The following is a 16938-nucleotide window of genomic DNA, read 5'->3' as shown; positions in this document are numbered from 1 at the left end:
GTAACCAAAATTATATGTATCACAGAATGGATGTAAGTGTATGCGTGCATGCCTGTCTGGTGTCGCCATACCTCAGAGATGGCAAGAGGCACGAACAAGCTAGTGTGTATGCACACTGCATAGGAGCCGCAGAAGTGAACCTGGGTTTTAGTTTCTTGATTCATTGTTTCCTTTCTCAGAGAATGAACTTCCCCTTTATTGAGTACAGCCTGTATAGTGCAAGGCCAGCTATATGCCTAGTGTTCAGCCGTAGCAAGCACATAATGCCAGGGATATTAGAGACTCTCATTTGCTCCTATGAGGAGAAGACATGAAGAAAAACAAAATAACCAGGCAGTTCAGAAAGGGAGGTTAATCTTACTTTGTTTGACATGGAAGGGAGGTAACTCTTATGATGCAGGCATGCCTGATCATTCTCACAAAATGTATTGAGTCGAAGCTAGACCTGCTGCTAAAATATCTAGAATGTTCCCAAGAACGGGAGATAACGTATGTCAAAGTTTTTTTAATTTTTTTTTATCAATAACGGGTAAAATGATGTTGATGGTACTTCAAAAATGTCTCAAAGCCTTTTAATCGAAATGTATGAGCACACACTTGCATCTATTCTTATCCGTATTGGAATAAGATTCTAGAAGTTTATAAGAGTTTCACTCATGCCATAATTATAAGCTATGTTTGTTTGGTTTTTTTGTTGAGTGCAATACAATCGTTTTTCTACATTCAATACCTAAGTATTTTACATGTACTCAATCCTCAGGAGTCCAAAATGTGCATACAGTTTTACAATACTGCTAGAGCAATACTGTTCATTGGCAAATCTATATAAAAAAAAAAAAATTAAAAAAAAAAAAGCGGAACATATTGCAAAGAAATGGAGTAACAATTAACAATATATCTGAGTACATCAGAATAGTTGCGAATTATAAGCTACTCAAATTCAAACTACTTTCAATTATATAAGCTATGGTAGTTTGAATTTGATTTCTGCTGACAGTCTATTTATTTGTCGTGCTAACTTGGTTATAATACAATTGTTGCTTTAAATCAAAATTGTAATTTTAGACACAATTTTGTATACATCCATTTTTTTTTCTCATGAGGGTGGGGGGGTGTAGGGTTTGTAAAGATATGTTCTGTTTTACTCAACATTCAGCTAAAAAAAATAACTACAATTTTGTTATGCAAATTAGGCCCCCCGTAATGCTGATACTGTGTCTGTGGGTTTGGTCGCGTTGAAGACTCTTTGTCCAATGTTAATGCTGAATTGTGCCAAGTATATTACTTAACACCACTTGTTTCCTGATCATGAATCAATGTGACTGTCATAAGTGAAAATATGTAAAACATATTAACAAACACTTTAGTGTCTTTGATGACGAACCACGGGGGATCATGTTTCAGGCTGGACAGCTGGTGCGGACTGTCGGAGTAGAAAGGATATGTGTTTGATTGGACAGATATGTGATTCAAGTGGCGTGTGTAGTAAGTAGTTTACGTTTTGAGTGTGTTTATAAAGCGAGACACGGGATGAAGTTTCAACCCAAATCGTAATTTTTCGTGATCTAGAATGTTTGACTCATTTGAGTGATTGGTGGGTCCGAATTAGTCTTGAACAGAGCAGTGTCCGTCCGGCTGTGGACAACAAACTTAATGTTAAGGGTGATTTTCAAGCTAGAATATTGAAACTGTACACACTTTTTGTGATTGATGATCTCCAGACTTGACCCTAATTGGGATGACCCTGTCAAATGTGAATTGGGGTCACATCGGGTTCATGTCCGATTCATACAAACTTAACGTAGACGTTATCGTTTTTGAAGCTAGAGCTTTGAAACGTTGGACATGTACACCTCCAGGGTTTATTAATCTCCCGACTTGACACTCGTTTGATTGACCCTCATTATATTTTGGGGTCACATCGGGGTCATGTTCGATTCATAAAAACTTAATATTAGCGTTATCCAAGGCGTGTTTGAAGCAAACGCTCTAAAACTTTGCCTATTTCAAGGGTTTGATGAGCTGCCGACATGACCCGAATTTGGTTGACACTCCTGGAAAAGCACAGGAGGAACCCGAACACCAGTTACAACCAGTTAAAACTACAGATCGAGTGATTTACGCTATATATTAAGCCCGTCCTTAATTGAGACCGAAATCGACTTTGTAAAGCTTTGTTTGGTAACTGGAGATTCCTGCGCAGCCCAAAATAGAAAATGAAGTGAATTTTTACAACAAAAGCGCATGCTCAGATATTTTACACAATGGTTTAGCTCTCCAAAGCACATGTTCAGAAATGTACAGCATGGTTTTCCTGGTTGTTCCATAGCTTTATACCACCTGTCACCTTATAATGGACAATAACGGACGGCACGGTTGGCCTAGTGGTATGGCGTCCGCCCCGTGATCGGGAGGTCGTGGGTTCGAACCCCGGCCGGGTCATACATAAGACTTTAAAATTGACAATCTAGTGGCTGCTCCGCCTGGCGTCTGGCATTATGGGGTTAGTGCTAGGACTGGTTGGTCCGGTGTCAGAATAATGTGACTGACATGAAGCCTGTGCTGCGACTTCTGTCTTGTGTGTGGCGCACGTTATATGTCAAAGCAGCACCGCCCTGATATGGCCCTTCGTGGTCGGCTGGGCGTTAAGCAAACAAACAAACAAACAAATGGACAATGCCAATGATGTGTTTGACCACACAATAAACATAAATTTCAGTCAAAGAGTGTACTAATAATGAATTACTAAGTATATGAACTGTATTGTTTTAAAGAAACAATTTGTTCCTGACACAGTCAAAGCAAATAATTGAGTATATTTCTTGTATATCTATGTAAAACAGTAAGGGAAGTTACTCCTGAAGCAAATGATAAAGTGTCAAAATACAGGGGAAGTAACTTGAATTCGCCAGTGAGCCGTTACATATTCAGAACATTGAAATAGGTTTCAGTACACTTAACGACAGTCATTTCTTAATAAGTATATGAGCTATATTGGTTTCATTTGCTCACAACACGTTCAGAGCAAATAATTGGGTATTTTGTATTGTATTCTCGAAAGAAAAACAAGTCGCGTGAGGTGAAAATACAACATTTGGTCAAGTAGCTGTCGAACTCACAGAATGAAACTGAACGCAATGCAACACAGCAAGACCGTATACTCGTAGCATCGTCAGTCCACCGCTCATGGCAAAGGCAGTGAAATTGACAAAAAGAGAGGGGTAGTGGTTGTGCTAAGAAGGATAGCACGCTTTTATGTACCTCTCTTTGTTTTAACTGTCTGAGTGTGTTTTTAATCCAAACATATCATATAGATCTATATGTTTTTGGAATCAGGAACCGACAAGGAATAAGATGAAAGTATTTTTAAATTGATTTCGACAATTTAATTTCGATAATAGTTTTTGACTCACATGCGAAGCAAAAGTGAGTCTATGTACTCACCCGAGTCGTCCGTCCGTCCGTCCGTCCGTCCGTCCGTCCGTACGTCCGTCCGGAAAACTTTAACGTTGGATATTTCTTGGACACTATTCAGTCTATCAGTACCAAATTTGGCAAGATGGTGTATGATGACAAGGTTCCAAAAAACATACATAGCATCTTGACCTTGCTTCAAGGTCAAGGTCGCAGGGGCCATAAATGTTGCCTAAAAAACAGCTATTTTTCACATTTTTCACATTTTCTCTGACGTTTTTGAGATTGAATACCTCACCTATATATGATATATAGGGCAAAGTAAGCCCCATGTTTTGATACCAGTTTGGTTTACCTTGCTTCAAGGTCAAGGTCACAGGAGCTCTTCAAAGTTGGATTGTATACATATTTTGAAGTGACCTTGACCCTGAACTATGGAAGATAACTGTTTCAAACTTAAAAATTATGTGGGGCACATGTTATGCTTTTATCATGAGACACATTTGGTCACATATGATCAAGGTCAAGGTCACTTTGACCCTTATGAAATGTGACCAAAATAAGGTAGTGAACCACTAAAAGTGACCATATCTCATGGTAGAAAGAGCCAATAAGCACCATTGTACTTCCTATGTCTTGAATTAACAGCTTTGTGTTGCATGACCTTGGATGACCTTGACCTTGGGTCAAGGTCACATGTATTTTGGTAGAAAAAATGTGTAAAGCATGTGAGTCATATGGGCTTTGCCCTTCTTGTTATATATTTAATTTTCAGAGCTTGTTTTTAATCCAAATATAGCATATGTATATGTTTTTGGAATCAGAAAATGATGGGAAATAAGATAAACGTAAATTTGGATCGTTTTATAAAAAAAAATTTTTTTACAATTTTCAGATTTTTAATGACCAAAGTCATTAATTAATTTTTAAGCCACCAAGCTGAAATGCAATACCGAAGTCCGGGCTTCGTCGAAGATTACTTGACCAAAATTTCAACCAATTTGGTTGAAAAATGAGAGCGTGACAGTGCCGCCTCAACTTTCACGAAAAGCCGGATATGACGTCATAAAAGACATTTATCGCAAAAATTAAAAAACATCTGGGGATTTCATACCCAGGAACTCTCATGTCAAATTTCATAAAGATCGGTCCAGTAGTTTAGTCTGAATCGCTCTACACAGACACACAGACATACATACACCACGACCCTCGTCTCGATTCCCCCCTCTACGTTACAGTCAATACTTGACTAAATGTAACAAGTCGCGTAAGGCGAAAATACAACATTTAGTCAAGTAGCTGTCGAACTCACAGAATGAAACTGAACGCAATTCCATTTTTCAGCAAGACCGTATACTCGTAGCATCGTCAGTCCACCGCTCATAGCAAAGGCAGTGAAATTGACAAGAAGAGCGGGGTAGTAGTTGCGCTAAGAAGGATAGCACGCTTTTCTGTACCTCTTTTTGTTTTAACTTTCTGAGCGTGTTTTTAATCGAAACATATCATATCTATATGTTTTTGACTCACATGCGAAGCAAAAGTGAGTCTATGTACTCACCCGAGTCGTCCGTCCGTCCGTCCGTCCGTCCGTCCGTCCGGACGTCCGTCCGTCCGGCCGTCCGGAAAACTTTAACGTTGGATATTTCTTGGACACTATTCAGTCTATCAGTACCAAATTTGGCAAGATGGTGTATGATGACAAGGCCCCAAAAAACATACATAGCATCTTGACCTTGCTTCAAGGTCAAGGTCGCAGGGGCCATAAATGTTGTCTAAAAAACAGCTATTTTTCCCATTTTTCCCATTTTCTCTGAAGTTTTTGAGATTGAATACCTCACCTATATATGATATATAAGGCAAAGTAAGCCCCATCTTTTGATACCAGTTTGGTTTACCTTGCTTCAAGGTCAAGGTCACAGGAGCTCTTCAAAGTTGGATTGTATACATATTTTGAAGTGACCTTGACCCTGAACTATGGAAGATAACTGTTTCAAACTTAAAAATTATGTGGGGCACATGTTATGCTTTCATCATGAGACACATTTGGTCACATATGATCAAGGTCAAGGTCACTTTGACCCTTATGAAATGTGACCAAAATAAGGTAGTGAACCACTAAAAGTGACCATATCTCATGGTAGAAAGAGCCAATAAGCACCATTGTACTTCCTATGTCTTGAATTAACAGCTTTGTGTTGCATGACCTTGGATGACCTTGACCTTGGGTCAAGGTCACATGTATTTTGGTGGGGAAAATGTGTAAAGCAGTTCTTAGTGTATGATGTCATTGCTAGGTTTACTTATTAAAGGTCAAGGTCAAGCATGTGAGTCGTATGGGCTTTGCCCTTCTTGTTGGAATGAGGAACCGACAAGGAATAAGATAAAAGTGTTTTTAAATTGATTTCGAAAAAAAACTTTTGATAATAATTTTTATATATTTAATTTTCAGAGCTTGTTTTTAATCCAAATATAACATATTTATATGTTTTTTGAATCAGCAAATGATGGAGAATAAGATGAACGTAAATTTGGATCGTTTTATATATATATATTTTTTTTTTTACAATTTTCCGATTTTTAATGACCAAAGTCATTAATTAATTTGTAAGCCACCAAGCTGAAATGCCATACCGAAGTCCGGGCTTCGTCGAACATTACCTGACCAAAATTTCAACCAATTTGGTTGAAAAATGAGGGCGTGACAGTGCCGCCTCAACTTTCACGAAAAGCCGGATATGACGTCATCAAAGACATCAACAAAATGAAAAAAAACGTTCGGAGATTTCATACCCAGGAACTTTCATGTCAAATTTCATAAAGATCGGTCCAGTAGTTTAGTCTGAATCGCTCTACACACACACACAGACACACACACACACACACACACACACACACACACACACACACACACACACACACACGCACATACACCACGACCCTCGTCTCGATTCCCCCCTCTACGTTAAAACATTTAGTCAAAACTTGACTAAATGTAAAAACGATACAAGAGTGAATAACAATCCGTCGACCTCGGAAGCAAACAACAAGTCGCGTAAGGCGAAAATACAATATTTAGTCAAGTAGCTGTCGAACTCACAGAATGAAACTGAACGCAACGCAACGCAGCAAGCTGTCGAACTCACAGAATGAAACTGAACGCAACGCAACGCAGCAAGACCGTATACTCGTAGCATCGTCACTCCACCGCCCGTGGCAAAGGCAGTGCCCGTGGAATTGACAAGAAGAGCGCGGTATTCGTTGCGCTGAGAAGGATAGCACGCTTTTCTGTACCTCTCTTCGTTTTAACTTTCTGAGCGTGTTTTTAATCCAAACATATCATATCTATATATTTTTGGAATCAGGAACCGACAAGGAATAAGATGAAAGTGTTTTTAAATTGATTTCGAAAAAAAAAAATTTGATAATAATTTTTATATATTTAATTTTCAGAGCTTGTTTTTAATCCGAATATAACATATTTATATGTTTTTGGAATCAGAAAATGATGGAAAATAAGATAAACGTAAATTTGGATCGTTTTATAAGTTTTTTATTTTTTTTTACAATTTTCAGATTTTTAATGACCAAAGTCATTAATTAATTTTTAAGACACCAAGCTGAAATGCAATACCGAAGTCCGGGCTTCGTCGAAGATTACTTGACCAAAATTTCAACCAATTTGGTTGAAAAATGAGGGCGTGACAGTGCCGCCTCAACTTTCACGAAAAGCCGGATATGACGTCATCAAAGACATTTATCAAAAAAATGAAAAAAACGTTCGGGGATTTCATACCCAGGAACTCTCATGTCAAATTTCATAAAGATCGGTCCAGTAGTTTAGTCTGAATCGCTCTACACACACACACACACAGACAGACACACACACACACACACACACACACACACGCACATACACCACGACCCTCGTTTCGATTCCCCCTCGATGTTAAAATATTTAGTCAAAACTTGACTAAATATATAAACATCTAAATTTAAAAACAAAAACAAAATATATGAAAATGTAATTATCCCAGAATTTAGTTGAGCAAGTGACTAAAGACTTTTTGAAAAACAAACTAAAGAGTGCAAGAAAAGGGTGAACAAAAAGAAATAATAATCAGAGGGAGGGATATGGAACAGCCAAAACTGAGACAAATACTGTTGTAATTTTTTTCAGCAAATACAAAATTTCTAGAGAATTAGCAATTATATCTAACATTGACTGACTCTGTGATGATATATTCTGCTATTGGTCTGTTTCGACAGTGATATCAAAATCTCGACCTCCGGTCTCGATTTTGATCACTGTCTCAACAGACCATAGCAGAAGATATCATCACACAGTCCGTCAATATTGGGTACTATGCATGTATGTTTGTGCCTATATGTCTGTATGTGTTTGCATATCCGCCTGTATGTATGCACATGTAGCCAAGTGGCGTACCCCGTCTCTTTGTGTGTGTTATCTCCTGCCCGACCCTGTCTATAGCTATTCCGTGTGTGTGTGTGCTAGTTACATTGGGTTTACCTTTAAATAATGCCCTTTGTGCTGGGAAATCCCTAACTTAAAATGGTAAGAAGCAGCAGAGTAACCTCTAACCATCAGTGCCTAAGGAGTTACTAAATAATACCTGGTTGTCTTTGTGCATTGTACTTTATTGTGTGTTTACTATCGTAGGGTAGACTCTTGACCGGATTCATTTCTAATCTAGGTGGTAAGATCCCATAACTTTCCCGGCCCCTTTTAGCTACTATTATGTATCAGCTTTGACACTGCTTGTAATCTAATGAGCCTTACCCGGTGTGCACTGGCAGACAGGGCCTCTTCTCCCTTTAGCTATTGTAACTGCTCGTAATATTTCCGATGTGTGACACAGGGCTGTCTGCATCTTTAACGATCCCTTTCATTGGGCAGGCAATTTAAGTAGAACACCCCCCGTTGGCTTACACAGGGTAACCTCCCTATTGGCTTATCGCCACAGGAAATCGGAAGTGACCATTGTGTTTAAAAGGGAGAGCATTAGGCTAGATCAGAAAACGCGTTTAGTTTCATCGAGCGAGCTGTGGTGCTTCCTTGTTGACGTGAACGGTCGAAGCGCTGCCCAAATTTGTCGCGAAGTTTGTAAGCCATCGATCGCGACTTGTGGTGTTAAATTCCGAGCCCTGTCTCTTTGTGTTTCGCGATTTAGCGTCAGCAGCAGATTTTGTGTTTAGGTTTCAAGTGTGCTCACTGAGGAGAATCTTGCCTTCTTCTTTACACTGCATTCTGGTTGATACCAGAATTCATAGTTACTATTTCTGGTTTACACCAGAAATTCTGGTCTTATATATATATATTGTTTCTGGATTACATTGTTTCTGATTGCTACCAGAATAAGAATAATCCTTTTTTCCCTGCTTTCTGGCAAATATTGTTTTTGGGTCATTTATATACACATATTGTTTCTGGCTGCTACTAGAATAATTACCTTATAACACTATTTCTGGTACTGGTAGATACCAGAATTCATAGTTTCTATTTCTGGTTAGATGTAAGCATTGCTATTTCTTGTATTAGAGTTCTGTTCATTGTTTCTAAAGTTGTAGATAGCATTGTCTCTGGTTGCTACCAGACTTAGCTAAACTGTTTTGGAACATTTCTGATTTAGATAAGCTACCTGAGTGGTTATTCTTAGTTACATTTTCCTTCAATAAAAGATACGTTAAGATAAGTTAAAGCAACCTCTGTCTTCGGTGTCTTAATTGTATGCTCCTCTGCCTGTGCTATATATCCTTTTCCTTCCACCCGACCTTCCCACACACAATACATATGTGTGTATATGTGTGAGCAGAGATCCCATTGAACAAGGAGTGCAATTATAACGAAGCGTGCGAGGCGGGGACAAACTGTGATGGCAACACATCTCTGTGCACGTGCACTGAGGGAATCGCCAGACCGACAACACAGGGAGACAGCTGCGGTGAGTGCCTGCCCACATTGCTTTCACAGCCACTCGGCCAACCCGAGGACAGACACAACGCATGACAACAGTGGGTGGTTTTGTTCGCGTTTTAAACGCACACTAAATTCATCAATCCCGGCGCTGTGTCGAGTACCTGTTTCAACCATTTACACAAAATGTCAACAGACACATGATGATGAGACTTTACAGACTAATTAATGGTTATTTCTTTTCTTGCCTATACTTTGCTGTTTTTGCTCTCCTAAGAGACTCTATTAGATGAGCAACAGCACACAATATCTTGCCAGGAAACTGTGTTCAGTCAGATCATTCATTAATGCTCCCAAACGTGTTTGATTGGCCTTAGCCCTCTGATTCCAAAGTGCAACACGTTGTGCACCTATTGTTTCTGTGGACAACTCAAGCTGACCTAACTATGCAGACGGAGGGAGCGAGCTACGCGATTATTTGTTCCAGCTCCACGACACGGTAGATTGGGTGCACACTGTGTCCAATCAACTCGTGTATTTGTGACCCGCCACCACGAAATGAGTCGCATGTCACCTCGCGCGGTTCTGCGCTGGGCTTAATATAAGTCCGGGGAGTGTCTGGTAACAGTGTGAGGGTCACCTTAGTCACAGGCTTATAACTCAAACAGTTTTCGCTCTTTTCTAAAACGGTTTTCACCACTGGATACACTCTAAACAAAAGTGTTCCACTCCTGAACACCCTTTCTGTAACCACTTCTGAACACCCTTTTGGTAGAACACTTTTGGAACACAGAGTGCTATGTACACAAAAAAGTGTTCTAAATGTTCCAAAAGTGTTCACATCTGAACATGTTTAAGTGTTCACCCTGCTGTAACCACTTCTGAACACATTTTGGAACACATTTAGAACCCTTTCACCCTGCACTGTCATACACTTCAGAAAGACCTTAAAAATAAATTTGTTGAACGAAGACGTATTTTATTTGACAAAAAGAAATGTATGCAGCAGCCGCAGAAAAAAGGGGTCTGGGGTAGGAACTGTTGAACACATATGTTGCTATTGATATGAACGGAGCTCTGGTAAACCCCATCTTGAAAGTTCACACACGAAAGTCCGATTACAAAAACACCCTTCAGAGTTGGGAAGGTTCCAGGCCCTTGGTCTTTGGTTTAGTTTTCAACTCGCTGTCCGGAACATCCTGTTCGAAATAAAAGTGAGTTTTAGTACATGATGCATTTCCAACTCTTAACAGGTTTGTGTTAAATATTTGTACTTAATTGATAACACTGAAGTGTAAATCTTAACTAATAGTGGACCTCTTCTTGCTGTCATCAGATCTCCAACAATCGCAGTTACAGGTAAACTATTGTACATTTTTGATTCCAGAACGGGCATAGGTCACATAACAGAGAACAAATACGTCACGTCCAATTCGCTCTCACCTTCCCAACACACAATGACACTCGCATGCACGCACACGCACACACGACTGAATGTAAAAAGTAATCCCTCTTGAAGCAGGAGTCTGCCCCTAAGAACAAGTCGCGTAAGGCGAAATTACTACATTTAGTCAAGCTGTCGAACTCATGGAATGAAACTGAACGCACTGTAGGTTTTTTTCACCAAGACAGTACCACACCGGTGACACTATGACGGTTCCCCTACGCTTTGTGTTCGGTGCCCTGACCCTTTGTGTTCGGTTCCCACTCGGTTCCCACACGCCAAAATTCGCGGACAAGATCGAGGTACTGTCACCCAAAACATCCATTTATGGTAGTATTACGCAATGTTGCTCTCTGAGAATGGTCTTGTTAGATCTGTGAGTGTTTACACTACATGCCTAGGTGCTGTTGGATTGAAGGTTTTTGATATTTTAGCCGTTATTAGGTAGAATGCCTTCCACTTTACTGCAAAACTGCATAATTCGTAGCATCGGCAAGAAATATCCTACCAAAAAATGCCTGCTTGGAACTGTCGTTGGTCCAGCAAAAAGTTCAACATGTCTGTAGCAGACAGCCCAAGTTTCAAGATTGTAGGGCCATCCAAACAGCCGTAATAATAAAAACAACAAAAGTAGTCAGTGAAATTGGCTGTGTTCGGTCCCCCCACACTTTTGTGACGTAGGCGTGACGGTTCCCATAATTCATTGTGTCGGCCCCCACTTTCTGTGTCGGACCCCACTTTCGACCTAATTTCTCTGTGACGGACCCCACAACCAGCCTATTTTGTGTCGGTCCCCACACCTTCTTGGATTTATGACTTGCCGGTTACTTGTATCATTGTATTCATTGAATCTAATTGTCTCGGAGTTATTTTTCAGCAAAAACCGGCAAGGCAGCACCTTTTGTGATACCAAGTAAGTCAGATGACATCAGTATGTGTGTGTGTGTGTGTGTGTGTGTGTGTGTGTGTGTGTGTGTGTGTGTGAGAGAGAGAGAGAGAGAGAGAGAGAGAGAAAGAGAGAGAGAGAGAGAGAGAGAGAGAGAGAGAGAGACTAACTTTATTAGTTTATGCCACAAATAATATATAACATTATTTATCTCTGGGACGGTTCCCAGGATACCAGCAAATTATGTGTTGATCCACCCACACCTTCTTGAACTGGCCTTCCCAATATCTATTCTTAGTCTTACGGCCTTGGAGATATTTTTCAGAAAAAAATGGAAATCTCTGGAAAGTTTCTGGAAAGCGTGTTGGAGTTGAGCACGCATGTTTAAAACGCAAGAACGGAAACACGTCACGCGTTTGCGCACGTTTTCTTTTGTCGCTGCCGCTGTCGCGGGTACGGAAACACTAGAACTTACCGCGAGTACGACACTACCGCGAGTACGACACTACCGCGAGTATAACACTACGGCGTGTTACACTACCGCGAGTATAACATTACCGCGTGTCATTTTATGACTTCCATGGCTGAAGGCAAAGGTTGAAATGTTTCCTTGAAATATAAAACAAAAAGGCCTGGTCTGTTCTCTGAACACTAATTCAATGTTTGTCATGCTAACCAAGAACTCAAAACGATCAGAACACACTATCAGAATACATATAGAATGGGTTGCTTCCAATCAAAGTTAGAACACAAACTCACAAGAAGTAAGTTTGCATGCGTTCTCTCTACGGTTATGGTACTCGCGGTTGTGGTACGCGCGGTAGTGTGACACGCGGCAGTGTTATACTCGCGGTAGTGTCGTACTCGCGGTAGTGTGACACGCGGTAGTGTTACACGCGGTAGTGTCGTACTCGCGGTAGTGTGACACGCGGTAGTGACGCTCGCGGTAGTGTCGCATAACCGGAGTGATCTGAAAAGGTGTCAATCTCTCTCTCTCTCTCTCTCTCTCTCTCTCTCTCTCTCTCTCTCAATCTCTCTCTCTCTCTCTCTCTCTCTCTCTCACACACACACACACACACACACACACACACACACACACACACACACACACACACACACATACTGATGTCATCTGACTTACTTGGTATCACAAAAGGTGCTGCCTTGCCGGTCCTCCCACTCCCCCCGAGACCCATGAGCCTGTTGCGTCGCTTGCGCACGGTCAGCAGCCGCATCTACTGGGACAAGGTAGTCTGTCAGTGTGGCAAGACTGGACACCTCACACACGTGTTTGAAGGTTGTGACACTCTCAAGGAAGAGATGTCTAGTCTCATCCGCTACAGAAGGGAGAATGCTCTCAGTCTGGGAGACTTTCTCCGCCCACACCCATCACTCGGAGAGAAACCGATGATGGTCTTGGTCACCAATCTGTTCACCTCAACTGTTGCAAGCTGGTTCTAGTGTGCTTGCAGCAGACCCAGCACATCACAGATCCACTTCTGGAATCTTAAGCCAAATGTGTCCCAAGACACACATTTTGTAGTCCTGGCATCCTGAAAGGCAGAGGCCCCAACCTACAGGTTTGCTTCCATGTTTTTCATCGTGTGTGCCGCACGTGCACAACTCACCAAATCGCTTGATACCGAACGCTGCCCCGACACCCACCGAGACCTTTGACCCATGCCACGCGCGCTGGCCCTCTCAACCGTTCTTTCGTCGCTATACGCGCGAGCAGCTGACGGCAAAAAAAAGCACAGGCGCCTGCCTTGACTCTGATTTGATAACACGACTACGCTGTCTCTCCATTGGATACAATTTGCCTCGATCTAAGCGACCCTGTCGCGGAAACAGAAGGAAACGCCATAGCATCAGTGTTATCACCACTCGACCCCTCGTTCATCCACCCACCCCCTCGTCGTTGACCTCCACCACATCTCAAACTCTTAGTTCCTCAATCCAGAATCCCCCCACGTCGTCTGTCAACTATGAAAACCTGATCAAAATTCCTCTTCAGAAAACACAATCTCCAAACACACTTTGTGTATGCTCACACAATGCTCAATCTGTCGGCCCTGCTTCCAAACGAACAGAGATAACCAACTTCATAACAGATAACGACGTCGACGTCATGCTCTTAACAGAAACGTGGCTGCGTGTTGCTGGTGATGAAGCGAAGTGCGCGGACCTGGCTCCGACCGGCTACAGCCTACATTCCTTCCCCCGTCCCCAACGCGATGGCGGGAACCCCACACGTGGTGGTGGCCTCGCCTTCATCGTCACGGACAGCATCCACCAGCACTCCTCCACCAACCTTACCTTCCCCTTCCCCCACTCGTCCTTCGAGGTCGCACAGCTAACCTTCGACATCAACCACACACGGATAAATTGTTTCTGTGTATACCGTCCCCCACCAAGTAAGAACAAGTCGCGTAAGACGAAAATACAATATTTAGTCAAGTAGCTGTCGAACTCACAGAATGAAACTGAACGCAATGCCATTTTTCAGCAAGACCGTATACTCGTAGCATCGTCAGTCCACCGCTCATGGCAAAGGCAGTGAAATTGACAAGAAGAGCGGGGTAGTAGTTGCGCTAAGAAGGATAGCACGCTTTTCTGTACCTCTCTTTGTTTTAACTTTCTGAGCGTGTTTTTAATCCAAACATATCATATCTATATGTTTTTGGAATCAGGAACCGACAAATAAGATGAAAGTGTTTTTAAATTGATTTCGACAATTTAATTTTGATAATAATTTTTATATATTTAATTTTCAGAGCTTGTTTTTAATCCGAATATAACATATTTATATGTTTTTGGAATCAGCAAATAATGGAGAATAAGATAAACGTAAATTTGGATCGTTTTATAAATTTTTATTTTTTTTTACAATTTTCAGAATGTTAATGACCGAAGTCATTACTTAATTTTTAAGCCACCAAGCTGAAATGCAATACCGAAGTCCGGGCTTTGTCGAAGATTACTTGACCAAAATTTCAACCAATTTGGTTGAAAAATGAGGGCGTGACAGTGCCGCCTCAACTTTCACGAAAAGCCGGATATGACGTCATCAAAGACATTTATCAAAAAAATGAAAAAAACGTTCGGGGATTTCATACCCAGGAACTCTCATGTCAAATTTCATAAAGATCGGTCCAGTAGTTTAGTCTGAATCGCTCTACACACACACACACACGCACACACACACGCACACACACACACACACACACGCACATACACCACGACCCTCGTTTCGATTCCCCCTCGATGTTAAAATATTTAGTCAAAACTTGACTAAATATAAAAACCAACTTAAAGACTCTGATTTCTTTGAAGAGCTACCTGATTTTCTTGAGTACTGTTGCAACCTCAGCGGTTGTCACGTTTCAATATATCACTTAAGGTGATTATGAAACGGTTAGTTACTACTAACCAACTAACCACACCACGATCCACTCTCGCAGTCATACAATTAAATAGAGACAACAAAAGTATAAGTTTCAGACGCCTGTTTATGTAAAAACTCGCCACCTCCCTCGAGACTTCACTCAAAATATGTTCTTTTACGTTCACAAAACGTAAACAACCCGTGGTCACTGACAAAATGCCAGTTAGAATATAGAAAATTATAGTAACACGCTGATCCCGTGTAAAGATAAGAAAATACGACTGTTCTGCTCCAAAAGTGCTAGTTCATGCAGGTGTCACACACCCCACGTCGTCACTACTCGAATATAATCACAGATAGCATAAATGACAACGGTGGTCAACGGGGTGTAAAGACATGGTGCACTTAGCTTTCTTTGGCCACTGGGTGGACGGCCTGTAATTAGTCTTTTTAGCCTCCACAACTGCTCCGTCGAATGAAGTGCTGGTTAGCGTGGTGACGAAGCAGGGAACTGTGGAGGCATCAGGCGCCGCACCCAGTCGCTGGTTAGCTGGTTAGCCGGTTCGCTGGTTAGCTGGTTAGCCGGTTCGCTGGTTAGGCGGTTTACTGGTTAAGTCCGGTCCCGGTTACCACGTCTGCAGCTAGCAGTGTCCCGCAAAAGGCAGCCGAACAGAAGTTAGGAAAAGGCTGCAAACAGAAAGCATCGGTGCACTAAACATGTCAGCTACCCCTCACCCTCCACCTTTAAACATGTCATCTTTACATATCTCATCGAGCACGTGGGCCTGCACAAATGGACTTTTCACAACAACAAAACAGCCGTTTTCCGTCCTTCTCTCCCTATCTGCAAAAAACATATACAGATTAGTATTTTAGCGTCACAGAGAGCAAATTATGCGCTAACCTGGAAAAAAACAACAGAGAGTATTTCATTTCACAAACACAGACTCGTCAACAGCGTTAAATAATGATTTATTACCTCAAACAGCCTATGAATGTAGCACTCTCATGGAAGCAAAACCCGCGTCCTCCCTGGAATGGCCTCTGTTCGTCAACAGTGACAACAACATCCAAAAAGCCCTTGCCGAATACTTATGCGAAGACCATCGCACGGCGAAGGAAAATTGACGACTCGTCCTCAGCGAACATGTGGCGGTGAGAAGGTGATATCTCGTTGAAGTTCCTCTAGAGTGCCCGAATATTCTATTCGGTGAAGACCCTCATACTCGAGAAACCGCTGTATCGATCCTTCTTCTTCTGCCGCTGAGTGTCAAGTGCCAAGTTACCGTGTCTCAGACAGACAACCTTGACAAAAACACGTGACTAACCTTGTCACATATCAAGTTCAGCTATCGACAATTCTGCCTCGCAAAGCAGAATCACCCCCGAAAAAATCCGTGCGCCACAAAACATCCGTGCTCTGCGCTGTCAGCAAAACTCTGCCGTATAGCCCCGACTCACGCACAGGCGCTTTCTGTCGCAATTGACCAAGAGAAGGCACCCCACTGAGTGACACTTTCTTGGTCTATGTCACTAGATTGTGACAGCGGTAGTCTACTGATCGCTGGGGACTTCAACTTTCACTATGAAGATGTGAATAATGCAAATGCAAACAAGCTCCGTGACTTAATCGAAATCTTCAGTCTGCTACAGGCGGTGGATAAGCCGACTCACAAGCACGGTCATACACTGGACCTTATCCTCCATAGAGAAAGTGATAACCTTGTGCACTCTACCCGTCTGTGTCATGACCTGTCATCGGATCATACATCCCTTCTCTGCAGCCTCAGTGTTCCCAAACCCACCCCACTTCCACAGTTCAAGTCCATCCGGAACATCAACAAGATCAGACCTCTTGACTTTGCTCGAGACCTGGC

General features: G+C 41.8%; 1 protein-coding gene across 4 annotated transcripts in view; it reads left to right on the top strand.

Moving 5' to 3' along the window:
- Window positions 1–16938, top strand: part of LOC138970624 (uncharacterized) — a 425184-nt gene that overhangs the window by 265214 nt on the left and 143032 nt on the right. For all 4 annotated transcript variants that reach the window (XM_070343089.1, XM_070343090.1, XM_070343088.1 and 1 more), the window contains 2 exons: window positions 1405–1485; window positions 9246–9374. In XM_070343089.1, coding sequence (XP_070199190.1) covers window positions 1405–1485; window positions 9246–9374 — 210 coding nt within the window. The remainder of the gene's footprint in view (window positions 1–1404; window positions 1486–9245; window positions 9375–16938) is intronic.

Source organism: Littorina saxatilis, linkage group LG7 (assembly GCF_037325665.1).
Source record: "Littorina saxatilis isolate snail1 linkage group LG7, US_GU_Lsax_2.0, whole genome shotgun sequence".
Classification (NCBI taxonomy): Eukaryota; Metazoa; Mollusca; class Gastropoda; order Littorinimorpha; family Littorinidae; genus Littorina; species Littorina saxatilis.
The sequence above is the reverse complement of the archived record's forward strand: the minus strand, read 5'-3'. Positions and strand labels throughout refer to the sequence as shown.